The sequence below is a fragment of the Trachemys scripta genome, chromosome 2, assembly GCF_013100865.1.
Source record: "Trachemys scripta elegans isolate TJP31775 chromosome 2, CAS_Tse_1.0, whole genome shotgun sequence".
Classification (NCBI taxonomy): domain Eukaryota; kingdom Metazoa; phylum Chordata; order Testudines; family Emydidae; genus Trachemys; species Trachemys scripta.
This window is the reverse complement of record NC_048299.1, coordinates 258,732,675-258,750,257: the sequence shown is the minus strand read 5'-3', so window position 1 is coordinate 258,750,257 and position 17,583 is coordinate 258,732,675. Positions and strand designations below refer to the sequence as shown.

General features: G+C 46.1%; 1 protein-coding gene across 1 annotated transcript; it reads right to left on the bottom strand.

Annotated features, from left to right (window-relative positions):
• Positions 1-452: 452 nt before the first annotated feature.
• On the bottom strand, positions 453-8,492 carry CCN3 (cellular communication network factor 3). The gene is made up of 5 exons (XM_034763516.1): positions 8,188-8,492; positions 7,859-8,084; positions 6,856-7,107; positions 2,555-2,763; positions 453-1,754 (listed from the first exon to the last, which is right to left on the bottom strand). The coding sequence occupies exons 1-5, from the start codon at positions 8,260-8,262 to the stop codon at positions 1,461-1,463; spliced, it is 1,056 nt and encodes a 351-aa protein (XP_034619407.1). The 5' UTR covers positions 8,263-8,492; the 3' UTR covers positions 453-1,460.
• Between the last annotated feature and the right edge of the window lie 9,091 nt (positions 8,493-17,583).

The window sequence follows — 17,583 nt, the reverse complement described above, 5'->3', positions numbered from 1 at the left end:
ATTGGCCTCTCAGAGTTGGTAAGACAACTCCCACCTGTTTATGCTCTCTGTATGTGTGTGTGTGTGTGTGTGTGTGTGTGTGTGTGTGTATATATATATCTCCTCATTATATGTTCCATTCTATATGCATCCGAAGAAGTGGGCTGTAGTCCACGAAAGCTTATGCTCTAATAAATTTGTTAGTCTCTAAGGTGCCACAAGTACTCCTGTTCTTCTTTTTGCGGATACAGACTAACACGGCTGTTACTCTGAAAAGTGTCAGGTGTGTACATTCTAAACCTACCCCCTTACGGGTTCCTAGAAGAGATGGAGAATTTGTATCACCTCACTGTTAGGCAGTAGAGACTTAGGATTTAGAGGTGTACCAAGCACCTCACAAGAATGGGGTCTGATTTTAACTGCAACTTTTAGCTTTTTTGGAACTTTGGTAGTAACAAAAATAACTAAAAAAGTTTCAGCTCAGTTTTATTTACTCAATGCTTAGACATTTACAGAAACATTACAATATATACAGTTTCTATATACATGTATTGTGTTCAATTTTATAGAAAGAGTAGCAATACTTTAAAGTAATTTACAAACCTTTTACTGTTGCAGACTAACATTGTAATAACACTTGGGAGGCAGGATTGCCTAATGGCTAGAGAACTGGACAGTGATTCAGACATGATCATATTCCTGGCTTGAGCACTAGATGACTTTGCGCAAGTCACTTCACTGCCCTGTGCCTCAGTTTCCCCATCTGTAAAATAGGGATAAGAATACCGACCTTCCTTTGAAGAGTGCTGTAAGAACTAGGTATTATTAGATGGTCAACTTCAATAGGATTTGGACTAGGCTCCTTGTGAAGCCATTAAGTATCTGGATATTAGTGAAGTTTCTCTCATCTGCTTTATGTCATACCTCTTCTCTAGCATTCTTGGGGCCACATGTGGCACTTGATTCTCAGTAAAAAGTCAGATATGCCACCTTTTACCTGCACATGGCCTCAAAAATGTTCTTTTCACTAGGGTTTTACAGTAATCAAATTGTTCCTATTGTAATGAACTGTTATGCAGAAACAAAGCTAGTACATTATGCAAATTGAGAGGACAAGGACATGGAAGTTTTACATAAGTAGCAGGAAGAGGATTTTTTAAATAAATGCATGATAAATGGCACTGATCTTGTTGCCACTGAGGTCAATGGCATAATTTCCCAAGGAGGAGAGAAATTGGTCATTTGCTTACTCATCTTTATATTAAAGATGAAACTATATTCCAGGAAACTGAACTTTCTCCAAGTTAATGAAATACATTTTTCCTCCCCTAAAGTATAGCATGAGTTATTTGAGTTCTCAGGAACAAGTGATATGAGTTTAGAAAGACTGGATATATTACATTCATCTGATCATGGGTTAAGTTTCATATAAACTGTTCAAACATTTTAAGTTTTTGAAAAAGTAACCTAGTTTCAGTGTTTCATATTTTTACTCCATTGAACATTGGCTCTAACAGCTGGAAGAAAACGTTGTCCTGGGGACAGTTGTTATGACAGACACAGGTAGTGATCAGCATCATTGGCTTTTTGAGGACTTTGCTCTGGGGACACTGGAACTCAACCTTGATTGTCTTGGTGTTGTGTGGTGTGCAGCATCGTCCATCAGTGCAGAGCCCACAATAGCGGGGTTTATAGGTCTGTATACTAGTGCAGTTCTTGTACTCAAAGTGAACAGCTTTCAATGACTTCTTTGTTCGGACACACTTTTTCCCTTTCTAAGAAAAACATCAAGTGTCATTAAATGTGTGTCATACAGGCAGTTTAGTATACAGAAGAAAGTTAGAAACATGCAGGTTTACTGTGGGATTTGGAAACCTTGGGCTTGTTTCTCATCTCTTCACTGGCGCTACAGCAGTCAGATTCCAGTTACTTCAATGGACAGATTAGCAGAGGCAGATTAGGGTTTTGTGAGGCCCTGGGCCAGAGCAAATAGGGCCCCATCCCTACCCCTTCTGCCTGTAACCTTCCTTACCTGCTTCTCCTGGGGAGTGGGGTCAGGATACAGGGGCTTCTCCCACTCACCCAGCAGGAGTGCTGGGCAGGCAGAGCAGGGGTGCCCATTTTTCTACCCCCAATTGGCCAGAATTACTATTTTCACTCATGAGATTTGACCCAGGCCCCTTAATTCATGTATTGCACAAGTCTCTGGTAAGCCACCTCTACTTATTCTGTGGTCAGGCCCACCGTTGACAATTAAATGTATCAAGAAAAATCCCAAACCCTTGCCCAAATTAAACCTTTGTGTAACACCTCTTTGAAGTCAGTAAAGTTGCACCAGGAAGTTTAGAAGCTAAAACGGTTACTAATTACAATAAATCTTATGAAACATACAGATGCCAGAACATAGTTAATGGACAGCACCTCCCTACAAATAAAACTTCTGTAATGTGTTGGAAAAAGCAAACTGTTGCTTGTTCGTGTGTCTGTTTAATGCACTTGAAATGCCAGCATTATATGGAGGAAGGAGGAATTCGGGCAACAAAGAACTCACTCTAGCAAGTGCTTGGGTTCATACCTTATCAATCAGCTGCTCGCTCTCACAAGGTCGCACCATGCAGAGTCGTGTCTGCTTCATCATCGCACACTGAGGATTCCTGTTTGTAATGCGGGTGGAAAAGCCCATTCCACAGCTTTTGGAACATGAACTCCATTCTGTTGTCTGCTCAATACAGTTGGAACTTGAATCAGAGACATCAATTCCAAGAGTTGATTCTTTTCTATATGCTATAAATAAAAAACCCAAATACTCCATTACAATAAAAATATTGGATTCCTGTAAGAGTCCATTTGAACTCCACCTAGTTCGTTGATAGCGAACAATCCAAGACAAAAATAAATTCTCTAAACTTATGACTTTGAAATAGGACTTAGCAACTTTAAAGCTGATTACTGGAGTGCTTTTTAGTACTAGAGATTTGTTATTTAGGTGTTTGAAAGGACTCACTTGACAGCCCTGGAGACTGAAGTCCTCGGTTTATCAACAAAATGGGTACTGCTTAGTGCAGAAATTTATGTACACTATCCCTTCCCATGCATCCCAACCCTAATCCAGAGGGGAGAGTCATTCAGTCTCCATGCCCAGTGTGACAACTTCCCCATCACTGCTAGTTGTGATGAGGATTTTACTGCTGATTTGCAAGTCACATGTGAATGACTGTTTTACAAGAGGTTTATCTTTTGTTCTTTGTCAGATTAGTCACCAAAAATTTAGGTATGAAATATAATTTCAAGACAATCCTTACATCTTATTGAATTGTAGTAAACTGCAGTGGAAGTAAGTTAGATGATTTTATGGCTAAGGGAATAAAGCAATCTTGTCAATTATTAAAAAAGTGATGTCAAAGTACTTACAAAGACAGATTATTGTTATGACACTGTACTACCACATGTACAGCATGTGTTAAGCTGTAAAACAAATATTACCAGCTTTATGGTTACTTGGTGAAGGCTAACATTCTTTTACCCTAGAAGAGAACCAGAGTGAGTCCAAGTGACCTTGGAACACCCATTTCCTGAGCCAGTCAAGAGCTTGGCTTGATTCCCAGTGGAAACCTACTGGCTAACCATTGCGACAACTCTTGCTAGAAGCTATTCCACTATCCTCTTGCAAAGTAAGGCTCCAAAAAAAATGGAGATTTTCTAAGTGATATCTCCAGTTGTAAAAAGGGGGTGGGGAGGGGGGAAGACCAGGACCAATATTGACAATGTCCATGCGTCAACCTGTCATCAACAAAAAGCAAACGATTATGAGGAATTGTAGGATGAAGGCGGCAATATTTTGTACTTACATCATGCTGTACCTTTCATCAGATATTTCAGAGCATGTTCTAAACTGTAACTAGAGCTCAACATTCTTGCCAGGCAAGAACCAGTAAATATTGTTTCCTTTTTCAAATGTGTGAGCTGATGTTCAGCAGTGTTAAGTGAAAAGAAGAACAGGAGTACTTGTGGCACCTTAGAGACTAACAAATTTATTAGAGCATAAGCTTTCATGGACTACAGCCCACTTCTTCGGATGCATATAGAATGGAACATATAATGAGGAGATATATATACACACATACAGAGAGCATAAACAGGTGGGAGTTGTCTTACCAACTCTGAGAGGCCAATTAAGAGAAAAAAAAAAAAAAACTTTTGAAGTGATAATCAAGCTAGCCGAGTACAGACAGTGTGATAAGAAGTGTGAGAGTACTTACAAGGGGAGATAGAGTCAACGTTTGTAATGGCTCAGCCATTCCCAGTCCTTATTCAAACCGGAGTTGATTGTGTCTAGTTTGCATATCAATTCTAGCTCTGCAGTCTCTCTTTGGAGTCTGTTTTTGAAGTTTTTCTGTTGTAATATAGCCACCCGCAGGTCTGTCACTGAATGACCAGACAGGTTAAAGTGTTCTCCCACTGGTTTTTGAGTATTTTGATTCCTGATGTCAGATTTGTGTCCATTAATTCTTTTGCGTAGAGACTGTCCGGTTTGGCCAATGTACATGGCAGAGGGGCATTGCTGGCACATGATGGCATATATCACATTGGTAGATGTGCAGGTGAACGAGCCCCTGATGGTATGGCTGATGTGATTAGGTCCTATGATGATGTCACTTGAATAGATATGTGGACAGAGTTGGCATCGGGGTTTGTTACAAGGATAGGTTCCGATGCCAACTCTGTCCACATATCTATTCAAGTGACATCATCATAGGACCTAATCACATCAGCCATACCATCAGGGGCTCGTTCACCTGCGCATCTACCAATGTGATATATGCCATCATGTGCCAGCAATGCCCCTCTGCCATGTACATTGGCCAAACCGGACAGTCTCTACGCAAAAGAATTAATGGACACAAATCTGACATCAGGAATCAAAATACTCAAAAACCAGTGGGAGAACACTTTAACCTGTCTGGTCATTCAGTGACAGACCTGCGGGTGGCTATATTACAACAGAAAAACTTCAAAAACAGACTCCAAAGAGAGACTGCAGAGCTAGAATTGATATGCAAACTAGACACAATCAACTCCGGTTTGAATAAGGACTGGGAATGGCTGAGCCATTACAAACGTTGACTCTATCTCCCCTTGTAAGTACTCTCACACTTCTTATCACACTGTCTGTACTCGGCTAGCTTGATTATCACTTCAAAAGTTTTTTTTTTTTTCTCTTAATTAATTGGCCTCTCAGAGTTGGTAAGACAACTCCCACCTGTTTATGCTCTCTGTATGTGTGTATATATATCTCCTCATTATATGTTCCATTCTATATGCATCCGAAGAAGTGGGCTGTAGTCCACGAAAGCTTATGCTCTAATAAATTTGTTAGTCTCTAAGGTGCCACAAGTACTCCTGTTCTTCTTTTTGCGGATACAGACTAACACGGCTGTTACTCTGAAGAGTGTTAAGTGACTGGATCAAGGCCACACTGAAAAGCAAGGTGCAGTGGCCCCAACGCCTACCTTTTAGCACTATATTTGCAGGTTTACCTTACAAAGAACTGGCAAGTTTAACTAGTTTTAAAAAGGAAAAAAACATTCATAATTTCAGAAAGGGTGGAGGGGAAGTTACATGGCTGCTGCTTTAAAAAAAAAAAAAAATCCAACTGGTACTTGATTTTTCTAAAAATGCTCCTCAGGTTCCCTGAGAACTGAGCTGAAGCCTTCCCCAGTTTTCCTGCCAGACCAAGTGACAACAAGAGGAATGAGAAAATTTGGAATGGGACGGTTCTTTCAGACCCATTGACTGACTGTATCTACACTAGTAGTTTCCCCTAATGTTGCCTGCTGCTGTTAACAACTGGAGCTATGGGAGCTCAAACATATACAGGTGCTGGAAGCCAGTGCCATTTTAATTACCATGTCTATACCACCTCTTCCACCATTGTTACCACTAGCAATGGACAGAAGTTTTAGGAAGAGCATATAGTATAGATAAGGTGACTTCTGTAGTATCTGATGTTAGTCTCAGAGAAACCAGCAAGATTGCAGATCTAGGAGCAGTAGGACTCAGCGGTTGATTCTCCCCTCCCTGTCTCTGTCCCGTCCCCCTCCATGGCCTTGGGAGAAGACTGCAGAGAGAAAGCCATCCAAAGTCTCGTGCAAGTAGGAGTGGATACAGTCAAAGCAGAGACCTTTGGTCCTTGGAGAACTTTCTAGGGTTTTGACCAGACTTTCTCTGCCCTGTGCTGATAGGTTGTTTGCACCAACCTTTTTCCTCCCAGTCTCTACACCTTAGCTTCACTCCACAGCTACTCCTCATCTCCCCCCCCTTCCTTTCAGGGTATCACTTCCTAGCTAACCCCCCCACCCCAAAAGAATCAGAACTCACATGGTATTTGCCACCATCCACTATGCTTGTGTTCTACTCTTTCCCCCACCTTGTTTCTGCCATGTCTATTTAGATAGCAAGCTTGTCAGGGCAGGGACCATTTGCTACTCTTTGCACAGTGAGGGTCCCTTCTTGGTTGGCCCTTAGGCACGACCATAATAAAATCATTTCTCAGGCCGGCCCCACCTCTGCACACACTACCAGGTGTAGTGCTTACGGGACTAGTGATTGGTCACTGCTGTTCCTGGTAGGGCCCTGGTTTTAAGAGGCTAATTACAGTTTAAAATGGCTATGCATTGGTTTCCTTTGGGGGTGGTTTTAAGTGCCTTTTGCAATTCCACTTTTAGTCCTATTTTCTGTATAGTCACGAATGTTCTATATGCATTTCTTATAGAAAAACTGGAAGTGGAGTTCTAGGTTTGATAACCAAGTTGGCATTTCCAATACAGAATCATTACAGGGTTCATTTGACTGCAATAGTAAGTCTGAATAGCTCACCAGCCATAGCAAAACTGCCCAAAGTCACTTCCTCTTTAGGGTCACAAGTCCACTTCTCACAACACTCTCCTGGGACTTCAGTTTTCCTTGGGAAAGGGCAATCAGGACCAGGGAGCAGTAGGTCAAGGTTACAGCGGGGCACACAGCCAATCTGTCCATCTCTGCAGGCACACTGGTATTTACAGCTGGGCTGGAATGTCTCCCCACTCTGATAAATAACCCCATCAAACACACAGTTGTCTCCTTCAAGCACTGGTATAAAGAGGGGAAAGTGCATGAGTTACATGTAAAACAGACTATACACAGGTGGCATATTTGCTCCACTTCATTAAAAGAATAACAATGTTCTCTTTCATAGCAGAACGCAGAAGCTGCAGTTCGGAGGTGAAAGACTTCTCATTTACACTTAAGAGGAGCTCATTTTGTCTGCCACACCTGCTACCCCAGTACTTTGGTGGTGAAATTTATTTATTTAAAAATAAAAAAAATTTTTTTTTTTAGAAATCCCTAGGTGACCCCAGGAAGAGGAAGCCCTGAGGAAGAGGTGTCCAAGCGGTGATCTAAAGTAGGTAGTGCCATGGTAGCTCATATGGTTATGAAATAGGAATGTAAATCACAGAAAGATACATGGGGGTGGAGGAAGAGAGACACCTTTCCCTAGCTGAGGAGGAAGCCAACAGATTTCCTTGGTGCCTGAGCATCCCCAATGGCTTCTCCCCCTGTGACATACGGTCTCCATGTTAGGGGCAGCCACGCCCATCTCTAGGGGCCCACCGATCTGTGTGTGGGGAACAGGGAAACGTGCCTGACTCTGCCCCCAGGAGGTACCCCGGGCAGAGCCTAGCTGGGAGCGGATGTCCCTCGCCCAGCCCCGAAGCATCCCGGCTGAGCCCTGCCCAGCCCAGCCTGGCACCGGGAGCAGCAGCTCTGGCTGCGATGCTCTCAGGCAGGCCCCGTTGCAGCTGGCCCAAGACCCGGTCGCAGGCTCCGCAGCCGCACTTACCCAGGCAGATGCCCCGTCCGGCCCCGGCGCTGCGGTCGCAGTAGAGGCCGCTGCCCTGGTCGCAGGGCTGCCGCTCGGAGCAGCTCTCCCCGCGCTGCCGGGCGCACACCAGGCAGCAGGCGCAGCCGTCCAGCACGGCGGGCACTCCCGGGGCGCAGCTGGGTGGCTCTGCCGGGCACGGGCGGCCGCCGCACTGCGGGGGGCACGGCGGCGGCTGGCCACTCACCTGCGGGGCAGACAGACAGACCAAGTCAGCGGGCACCCTGCGGCCCCCTCCCCGCAGCGCCCAGCCACGGGGCGCCGCAGCTCCGGCTCGGCCCTGCCCTTGCCTTGCACAGCAGCAGAAGCAGCAGCCCCAGGCTGGGCAGGCGCTGCCCCCAGTCACGGCCACGCGTCAGCCTCATCCTGCCGCGAGTCCCACCCGGCTCCGCTGGCCTCCCTGCGCGCAGCCCTCTAGAGCCGGTTATATAGAGCGCCTCTGAAACCCCGTCGTCCCATTGGGTAGCGCGGGGGCGGAGCGCGGCGAGGGAACCAATCCCAGGCGCAGGGGCAGGTTCTGGTCCCCTCTCTCTCCCCGTATCGGACTCGGGCCCTAACTTCCAGCCCGTGGCGCGGCGTGGTACCGCGAGCTGAGCGTGTGCAGGGACCGCGGTGGGAGCTGCTGCCGGGGTGCTGGGAATGCGCTGCCTGAGCTGGACGGGTAGGGATGTGACGGAGGTTCATAAAGAGGGAGGGACGGAGGGAGAACGTGTGTGCATATGTGAGAGAAGTTGTTAGGAGGGCAGGGACAGGGACTTGTGCTCCTCCCTGGACACTGAGTCTGCACTCTACTGCCTGTCTAGGGGTTAACGCTCTAGAGCGGCCAACGCCCAGGTACAATAATCCAGCTCTTTAACAGAAAACCTGGAAGTAGGTGCCTGCTAGATTTAGAGAGCACCTGCCTCCCCCCTCCCGCCAGGACTCAGCCCTTTCAGAAGTCAATCTGTTGTTTAAGGGAATAATTTCCCAGCCACCAGTTTCAGGACCATCCTCCCCTTTGCACTGTGTGTGTGTGTGCACACATCACATCTGTACTTGGGTGCTGCTAGAGTTCTCAATAAGGAATAAGCAGTTTGCTAAGATTAGCCCAGAGGTTAATGGCTGGGTCCTTTGAGAGCATCAGCACTACTGTTTCCCTGAGCCTGGACTGTTTGCTGCATCAGTGCAGGAGTTAATATTAGGTGGTGTGCACGGCCCACCATGTTGCTAACCCCAAATGTTCAAAAATCATGAGTCAGGCTTACCAAAAATCATGATTCGCCTTAAAATCATCAGATTATGTAAAAAATAATAGATTCTGTGTGTTTAGATTCCTTCTCCTTTTTGAGAAAGAGTGTGCATGGGGCGGTCACATTTTAAGTTTTCTCCCCAGCCACCAGAGCTAGAAAATTACTTTTTGTTTAAGAATGAAGGCTGAAATCATCACCTATCCACTTGACTCCAGGAGCTGGGGCTTTCAGCAAAACAATTATTATGAGACTTATGACAAAATCATGAGAGTTGGCAACAGCAGTGCTCCTTGGATCAGTCCTAGGAAGGCCCCAGGAGATCTGTGAGAAGCCTAATGTTTATCTATTTGTCAAATGAAAGTTACTTTGTTGCTTATCTGGCCTCAGCATTTTCTGTTGGGAAGCTGGACTCCTGTCTTCTGTTCCAGCTGATACACTACTCCCATCACCATGGTATCTAAGCACTTTCCCATAGTGCCTTCAGCAACATGACTAGCATGTGACACATGCTGTTCTTTCCCTCCCTGCAGGCAAACTGCAAAGGACTTAAAAAAAAATTATGAGGTTAGTGAAGGGAAGAAGTGCCCCTGGGAGAAAGTGAGGAGCTTTATGCTAGTTCTTGGCTAAGAATGGGCCTTTGACCCTGCACAAGGCCTCAAGGTGCTACTCTAATAGGTGTAATAACTAGAGGGGGAAGACTTTTGAAAGGTTGGCAGTTTTTTGGTGAAATTCTGTTTTTCATCCAGTTCTAACTATTGCATGTGCTTCATCAATATAAACATTGAATGTGCACTATAGGGAGAGGGAGTGTTAGTCACCAGCTAGCTATACAGATTCCCAGTTTCAGTCAGAGTTCATTTAGCATATGCAAGCAGGTATATTTACATCAGTAGTTTATTTAACGGAAATTTTACTCCAACTCCTTCACCCTCACATTACTTAATGAAGAGCCCCTGTGATATCTTGAAAAGATCACAGTCCTCTCTATGCATATTGTATGTGCATGACTGTGAGATGTGCAGAACCCTGAGCATCAAACCGTGGGAATAATTTATAGACATAGCTCTTGTGCTCTGTAATGGGAAATTATTTTAGAATGTAGGGTGCCAAATTCAGGCCAAGTGTAATCAGAAGTAACTACTCTTAACTTATTTTATTTATCAAGAGCTGTTCTATGAATATCCAAGGGTAACTGCCCCAGGTCCCAGGCAGACTCTGTTGTGCAGAAGGCCTGTATGCACAATTGTCTGAAGCAGGTAATAAGTAACAGAGTCTAACTCAGACTGTTAAATAACATCATTTGAAAAGAAACAAAAATGGAAGACACACTGGTGAAAACTGGAGGTCTTTAAGCTTAAAGAACCAACAGGGGGTATTTAGGTGGTTAAAAGATTGCTATAGCAACCAGCCAGAATGGTGCTCAGGATCAGCACAGAAGGATGTTGCTATAATTGAAATCACCAGATGTATGTTTTGATTGGGACCATGTTGCCACATCCTTCTGGAAGTTACTTGGTAACTGCTAGGTTGCTGAATGACCCAGCTTGCAGAGGGCGCAAACCACACCATCATGGATGTCAGCCTCTCCTTCATCTCCCAGGACTCACAAATCTACCATCACAGCTTTGGCCCTTTGTTCTCTTACTCCTGAAGAGTGTTCTGGCCAGACCAGGCAAGGATAGGGAACCAGATGGTACTACAAGCTACACTAAGTTACAGCTTGAGTATGAACTTGAGGTTTCTGCAATCACCACCTACCTAATTTGTCATTTCCCCTTCCCTGTCTTTTCTTTCCTATCTTTCTCTTGCCTTCTGGCTTAGCTAGCCAAGACAAAGCCACCTTTTGCAGCACTGCTGTGTGCCTGTGGCCAGAAAGAATTTATAAACAATGCTTTTAGTCCAACTGCTAGACGTTTGCCAAACCTTAAGAGTGGCTAATCAGATACCATGCTTTCCCTGTAATTTTCTCAGCAGCTAAGTTGTAAGAGAGATTCTTTATAAGAAAGAAACACAGAAGATGCATTTTCTCTCCTCCTCTAAGTCTTAAAAAAAAAAAAAAAAAAAAAAAAAAAATCAGTAACAACAACCCAATGCTATTAAAAGCCAATTCCACCCTCACCCCTCAATAAGAACATTTCATGTTACTATTTAATGCCATCCAAAGACTTAAGCAAAGGAGTTTCCCCTATAAAAGTATATAAAACTACAGGGAAGGAGAATAAGGGAAAGTAAAATAAAATGTTTAACTATTTAAAAACTTGAGAAGTTAGTGGTTTTTATGAGTGCTCAATATACATTTTAACTGTTTTTTAAAAAAGACAATAACAGGACACAGGCCATCACAGTTTAGTGTAGCAAGCTGTAAACAAGGTTTTAAAACACCTTAGCTGCTATTGGTCCCAGTGCCGCTCCCCAACATATACAAAAACCTGCCTTTCCCAGATACAAACCCTATCCAGAAAACATAAGTATTTCATTTTCAAGGTATTACAACAGTTCCAGAATAAAAATTCTTCCCCCTCCTGCAGGGTATGAAACAATTTAAATAAAGTTCCAGCATTGATAGACCATCTTACACTACGCTGTGCACCAGAACTGTCTCCACCAGCCATTCCAGCCCTTTTTCATCTCTGGTTGATAGGCAACTGGTCCTGATTACCAGGTGGACTTTGGCTGTTTGGACCTCCCACCTTTTTAACTCCTACTTGCATGGCCCTGGATTTCCACAGACTGGCACAGGTAAATGAAGAATTTTGTAATTTACCACATCTTGGGTGATCCCAAGCCTCAGGTCTAGAGTCATCCTTATACCATGACAATTTACTACAAGGTTAAATTGTATCCCAGGGGGTTAGTTTTCATTTTTTTTTTTTTTTTTTTTTAAAATAGTATCCTCTATGTATGTAACCCTTCTGCCAGGCCAAGTTGATAGCAGCAACGGCCGGGTTCAGTACATAGGGGTCCCCTCCCAACAGCGTGACACAAAACTAGCTTGAGCCTCCACCCAGTGACCTGGGAAAAATCTTACACACACCCCTGAGCACCTCGAAGAGGCAATATTCCCCTCTTGCAAGCCCAAAGCCTCGATGTAGCAGAAAATGTTTAATAACATGAGGTAAATGACATAGCATTAAATTGGGAAACCACCACAATTAGAGTTCATAGACCAAACCATGAGTGAAGGCCCACCCCAGCAAATTGGGTCGTGTCCTTTCCCGTTGGTTCTTGAAACCAGCAACCCAAGAATCACCAAAGTCCCACAAGTCCAACAACCCCCAAAGTCTCTGTCTCTGGTCAGTGCAGCCCCAGAGTTCAAGGGGGGGGCACGCAGGGTGTTAAGGGGTACCTTACGTGATCCGAGGCCGACCGGCCGCCTCTCCGTGGGGTTCCGCCACAGCCTTCACCACGAGCCGCTCCACTCCACCAGCCGTCCTGTGAGCCACTCCTGCCGTCCCACAAACTGTTCTGCTCTACCAGCTGCTCCGCTCAGCTCACCGACCTGTGAGCCGCTCGGCTTTGCTCCAACCATCCCCGCAAGGCTCCGCTCTGCTAGCTGCTCCTCCAGCTGTCCCCGCAAACTGCTCCACCAGCCGCTTAGCGATATAGCTTCAGGCTCCCCCACTAGTTAACACGGCCTCAGTGATCTCAGCTCTTAGTAACTTTAGCTCTTTTGTGATTTCAGCTCTTAGTGATTTCAGCTAGTAGTAGGGGAGCCCTAGTGCTGGTGCACTATTGGCCCGAAGTGAGTTCAGCTCAGCAGCCTGTAACTAGACTCCTAATGGAATCAAAGTTAGCTCTGACATTCAACAATGGAGAGAGGAGGAGGTGCAATTGGTGTTTCGGGCTTATAAAAGGGGCCCACACCATCAGATACAAATACCTACCCCCAACCTCTCTCCATTCACTAGGAGTTGTAACCCAGGCCCCTTGTCAAGCAAGTGCTACTTAGGTAATGGTGAGTCCTTCTGTCATACAACAGTTCTACTGGCTGTGATTCACAGAATCAGGGTAACAAAACTTTATTCTTTCTGCCCCAATAAACAGTGAAACTGGGGATCCCACACCAGCCAAAGTAACCACTTTCAGTTGCTCTTGTTTCATGCCAGGTGGGTGGGTGTGCCTATGCAAACAAGATCAGCCCCTGGAGTTCTTTTCCACACTCGCCATAATTCACCACTAGATGTCAGAGTAGAGCTCATCCTGACTCTGCTTACATCCTCCCCGCAGCTGAGAATTTGTGGTTCCGACAAATCACACTCCCTATTATACCAACTCACTGGTTCCCTCCAAAGGGCCTCAGATAGCCCACAAGCCTATGTGCTAAATGTATTGGTTCCTCACTAGTCACCCCAGGTGCATCATAAGTCAACCGTTTTACTGGTCTTATTACCCTGTCTCGTCTATTGAGAATCTCTGTTGCCGTAGTGGGGGGACAGCTTCTTGAACGATGGATGGAGAGGTTTCCTTTGAGGGCCCCTCGGCTACTGGCATAGGCCCCTGCATTTCTAGTTCTAACAGTGGCGGGTCCAAGGTGCCCAGGACATCCTCCACCTGTATGTCTCCACTGTCCAATAATCTGTGTGTGTGTGTCATCACATGGGGGTCCCACCAGTGGCTCAGGGGTGTCAGGAATGGGCCTAAATACTTCTGCCAGGGGGTTTAGGGCGGAAGAGGAGGAGCTCTCTTTTCAGTCAGCTGATCGAGATTGAAATCTTGTCTCCATCCCAGGATACACCATGGTTGTGTCTTCCTCCTCAGACTCACTCTCGGATATGCTGCATAGGGGTAAGTTAGCTGCAGGGGGCTGGCTGTCCACGTTGGAGGGCAGCTTTGGTCCAGCACCTTCGTTCTGCCCAGTTGCCCTGTTGTGGCCCATCTCATAAGGGGTGCCTACCAATTCCCCCACAGGGAGCAAAAGGTTTCTATGCATTGTCTTTGTCTGCCCTGGACCCTCTTCAGGTTTGATCTTGTAGACCGACAGGTCTCCTAGCTTTTCCATCACCAAGTAAGGTATTGCCTTCCATCTGTCAGCTATCTTGTGTTTGCCAGCAATACCCAAATTTCACAGCAGGACTCTGTCCCCCGGCTGGAGCTCTTGCAGACGTACCCTAGCATCATATCAATGTTTGTTGCGGTCTGCGTTCTTCCGAGCCGCAGATGTAGCTAAGTGGTAAGCATCCCGCAGCTTTTCTCTTAGTCGGGATACATATTGCTGATGAGTTTCATAGCTATCTCCATCCTCTGATACACCAAAGCACAGGTCTATGGGTAATCTTGGTTCTCGCCCAAAAATTAAGGGATATGGGGTGACTCCTGTAGCATCATTCTTTGTGGCATTGTAGGCGTGCACCAGAAATGCGACATGTTGGCTCCAAGTTGCCTTCTGCTCTGGCCGCAAAGTCCCCAACGTATCTAATAGGGTTTGGTTGAACCTCTCTGGCTGAGGATCACCTTGCAGGTGATAAGGCGTTGTCCTAGACTTTTTAATTCCCGCTATCCTCAGCGCCTCCTTCAGAAGGTGACTCTCAAAGTCCCGCCCCTGATCCGAGTGTATCCGGGCTGGAAATCCATAAACTGTGAAATATTTTTCCCCACAGTACTTGAGCAACAGTGGTGGCCCTCTGATCATGCGTGGGATATGCCTGCACATATCGCGTATAATGGTTAGTCACTACTAGAATGTTCCCAATATTCCTCTTGTCTACTTCTAAAGACAAGAAATCAATGCATACCAGTTCCAAAGGATGGGTGCTGGTGATGTTCTTGAGATATGCAGCCCTCGTGGGCAGTTTTTTCCTTTGAACACATCGAGCGCAAGTCTCACATTTCCTACGAACATCTGCAGCCATCCGGGGCCAATAGAATCTACTACGAAGAAGTTCCAGGGTCCTCTCCATCCCTAAACGTTCAAAGTCATCATGCAGGGCCCTCATGGCCAGGGCTCTGTACTCTTGGCAGCACTAGTTGTGCTAGTTGCTTTTGTAAAGGGTCGGTGGTCATTCGATGCAACACTCCCTGGATCAGTTTTAGTTTGGTCCATTCTCTCAATATTAGTTTACCCTCTGGGTTAGGTGGGACAACCGCAGCTGGGCTTCGCCCCTCCCTTTTGGCAAGTAGTGTATCACGAATGTCAATATCTTGCAACTGGGCTTCTTGCCAGTCAGCCACATTGAGCACGGGCAAGGGGGATTGGTCCAATGCAATATAGTTCACGGAAGCAGAAGGCACGCATTCAGGGGGCAGGCCCAAAGCTTCAGCAGCACATCCATGAAGACTCTCATGGGCCTCTAGCTCTCGGCGACTCACACTGCAAATAGCCCTCACTCCATCCAAGGGTATCATAGTAACTTCAGGTGCCTGCGGACGCCTGGACAATGCATCTGCATCTACATTGCTTCTACCTGATCAGTATTGAATGCTGAACTCATAGCTAGCCAAGGCGGCCACCCATCTCTGCCCTGTAGCATCCAACTTAGCACTTGTTAACACGTAAGTCAATGGGTTGTTGTCTGTCCACACCTGGAACTGAGCACCATACAACTAGTCTCGAAATTTCTCAGTGATGGCCCATTTCAAGGCCAAGAACTCCAGCTTGTGGATGGGATAGCGAGTTTCACTGTCAGACAGTCCTCGGCTGGCAAAGGCTACGGGTTTATGTTCGCCTTCCACTTCCTGGTATAGTACTGCTCCCAGACCCTCCAAACTGGCATCAGTATGTAGGATAAACGGTTTGCTTGGATCAGCAAAGGCTAGGACGGGGGCATGAGTTAGGCGAGCAATGAGTTCCTGAAAAGCCGTCTCACATCTCTCTCATCCCACCGTGGCCCAAATGGTTCGAAGGGGCCATAGTGTCTCTGCACAGGAGGCCTCCTCTTATTCTTGGTCTTAGATTTGTTCTTGTTGGACTGCCATCCCCTGGTAAGATCATTCAGGGGTTTTACAGTCGTAGCGTAGTTCAGAAATCTGCGGTAGTAGCCACTAAATCCAAGAAAGGTCTTGAGTTCCCTGTAGTTACTTGGACGTGGCCAGGTAGTGAGTGCTTCTATTTTGTTGGGATCAGTACTCAGACCCTCCTGGGACACGATGTGACCCACATACTTCACTGAGGTTCGGCAGAACTGGCATTTGTCAATTGAAAGCTTCAAACCATACGCCTCCAACCTATCAAGCACTTTAAGAAGTCTTTCTTCATGCTCCTCCAAGGTTCTTCCAAACACAATCAGGTCATCCAAGTAAACTAGCACTTGCAGTAAGTTCATGTCTCCCACGACTTTCTCCATAAGACGTTGAAATGTCGCAGGTGCCCCAGAAATCCCTTGGGGCATGCATTCAAACTGGTAGAACCCTAACGGGCAGATGAAGGCTGTCTTCTCCTTATCTTCTTCTCTCAGAGGGATCTGGTAGTATCCACTCCGAAGATCCAACACAGAGAACCCAGCAAACAGTCCAAGCATCTTGTACTCGAGGCATGGTGTATTGGTCAACTGTAGTGCGCCTGTTTAGGGTGCGGTAGTCAATACACATCCGGATTTTCCCACTCTTCTTACGAGCTACCACAATGGGAGAGGCGTTGGGGCTTCGGGACTCTGTAATTATATCATTTGCGATCAGCTCTTGAAGATGATGGCGTACGCCTTCCATCTCAGAGAGAGCAATCCTCCTAGATCTCTCCCTAAAGGGTCGGGGATCTTGTAGCATGATGTGGTATTCCACTCCTTTGGCATATCCCACGCCCCACTCATGCAGTGAGAATACCTTGGATCTCTCGCAAAGCTTCTTCCGCAGGTGATCCTTCCACTCCTCAGATAATGGGGAGTCCCCAAAGTCAAACTTTGCAGGATCCATCACTGGACCTTCAGCGTCACACTGGGGTCTCACAATGGTTTCAGGCTCAAAGATATCTGCAATCTTCTGCTCTGGTTTTACAAACACATCACAGCATGTTTCATTAGCAATCAGTATAGTCACTTCTTCCTGGGCTTCAGCAGGTAGGGTTATGACTCCACTGAGAACCAGCACTCCTTCTGGGAGCCCTCCCTCGGTCAGCTGCTCTACCACTGCTAATGTTCCCTTACTGCCTTTTAGACAGGTACTCATGACAATCACTTCCTTTTCTGTCACTGCAGGAACCACTAAGAGGACCGGGCCTGCATACCTCAATGCTCCCACTGGCAAATCAGGCATCACTTTTCTTGTGTCCTCAATTTTTCTGTAGGCTGCGGCACAGTGTGTGTGTGTGTGTGTGTGTGTGTGTGTGTGTATCACAAGGTGTTCAGATATTGGTCCCTGGCTCGCTGTCTGCAGTAATCTGCGAGTACCTTAAAGAGGCTGGAGTTGGTCCCTATTAGCACGGACACATCAGAGGCTCCTTTAGGGTCAGGGCATATTAAAGCAGCAGTGTCCACCTCCTGTCTTACCCCAGCAATCTCTTCTGGGAATTCCAAGTGTACTATGACA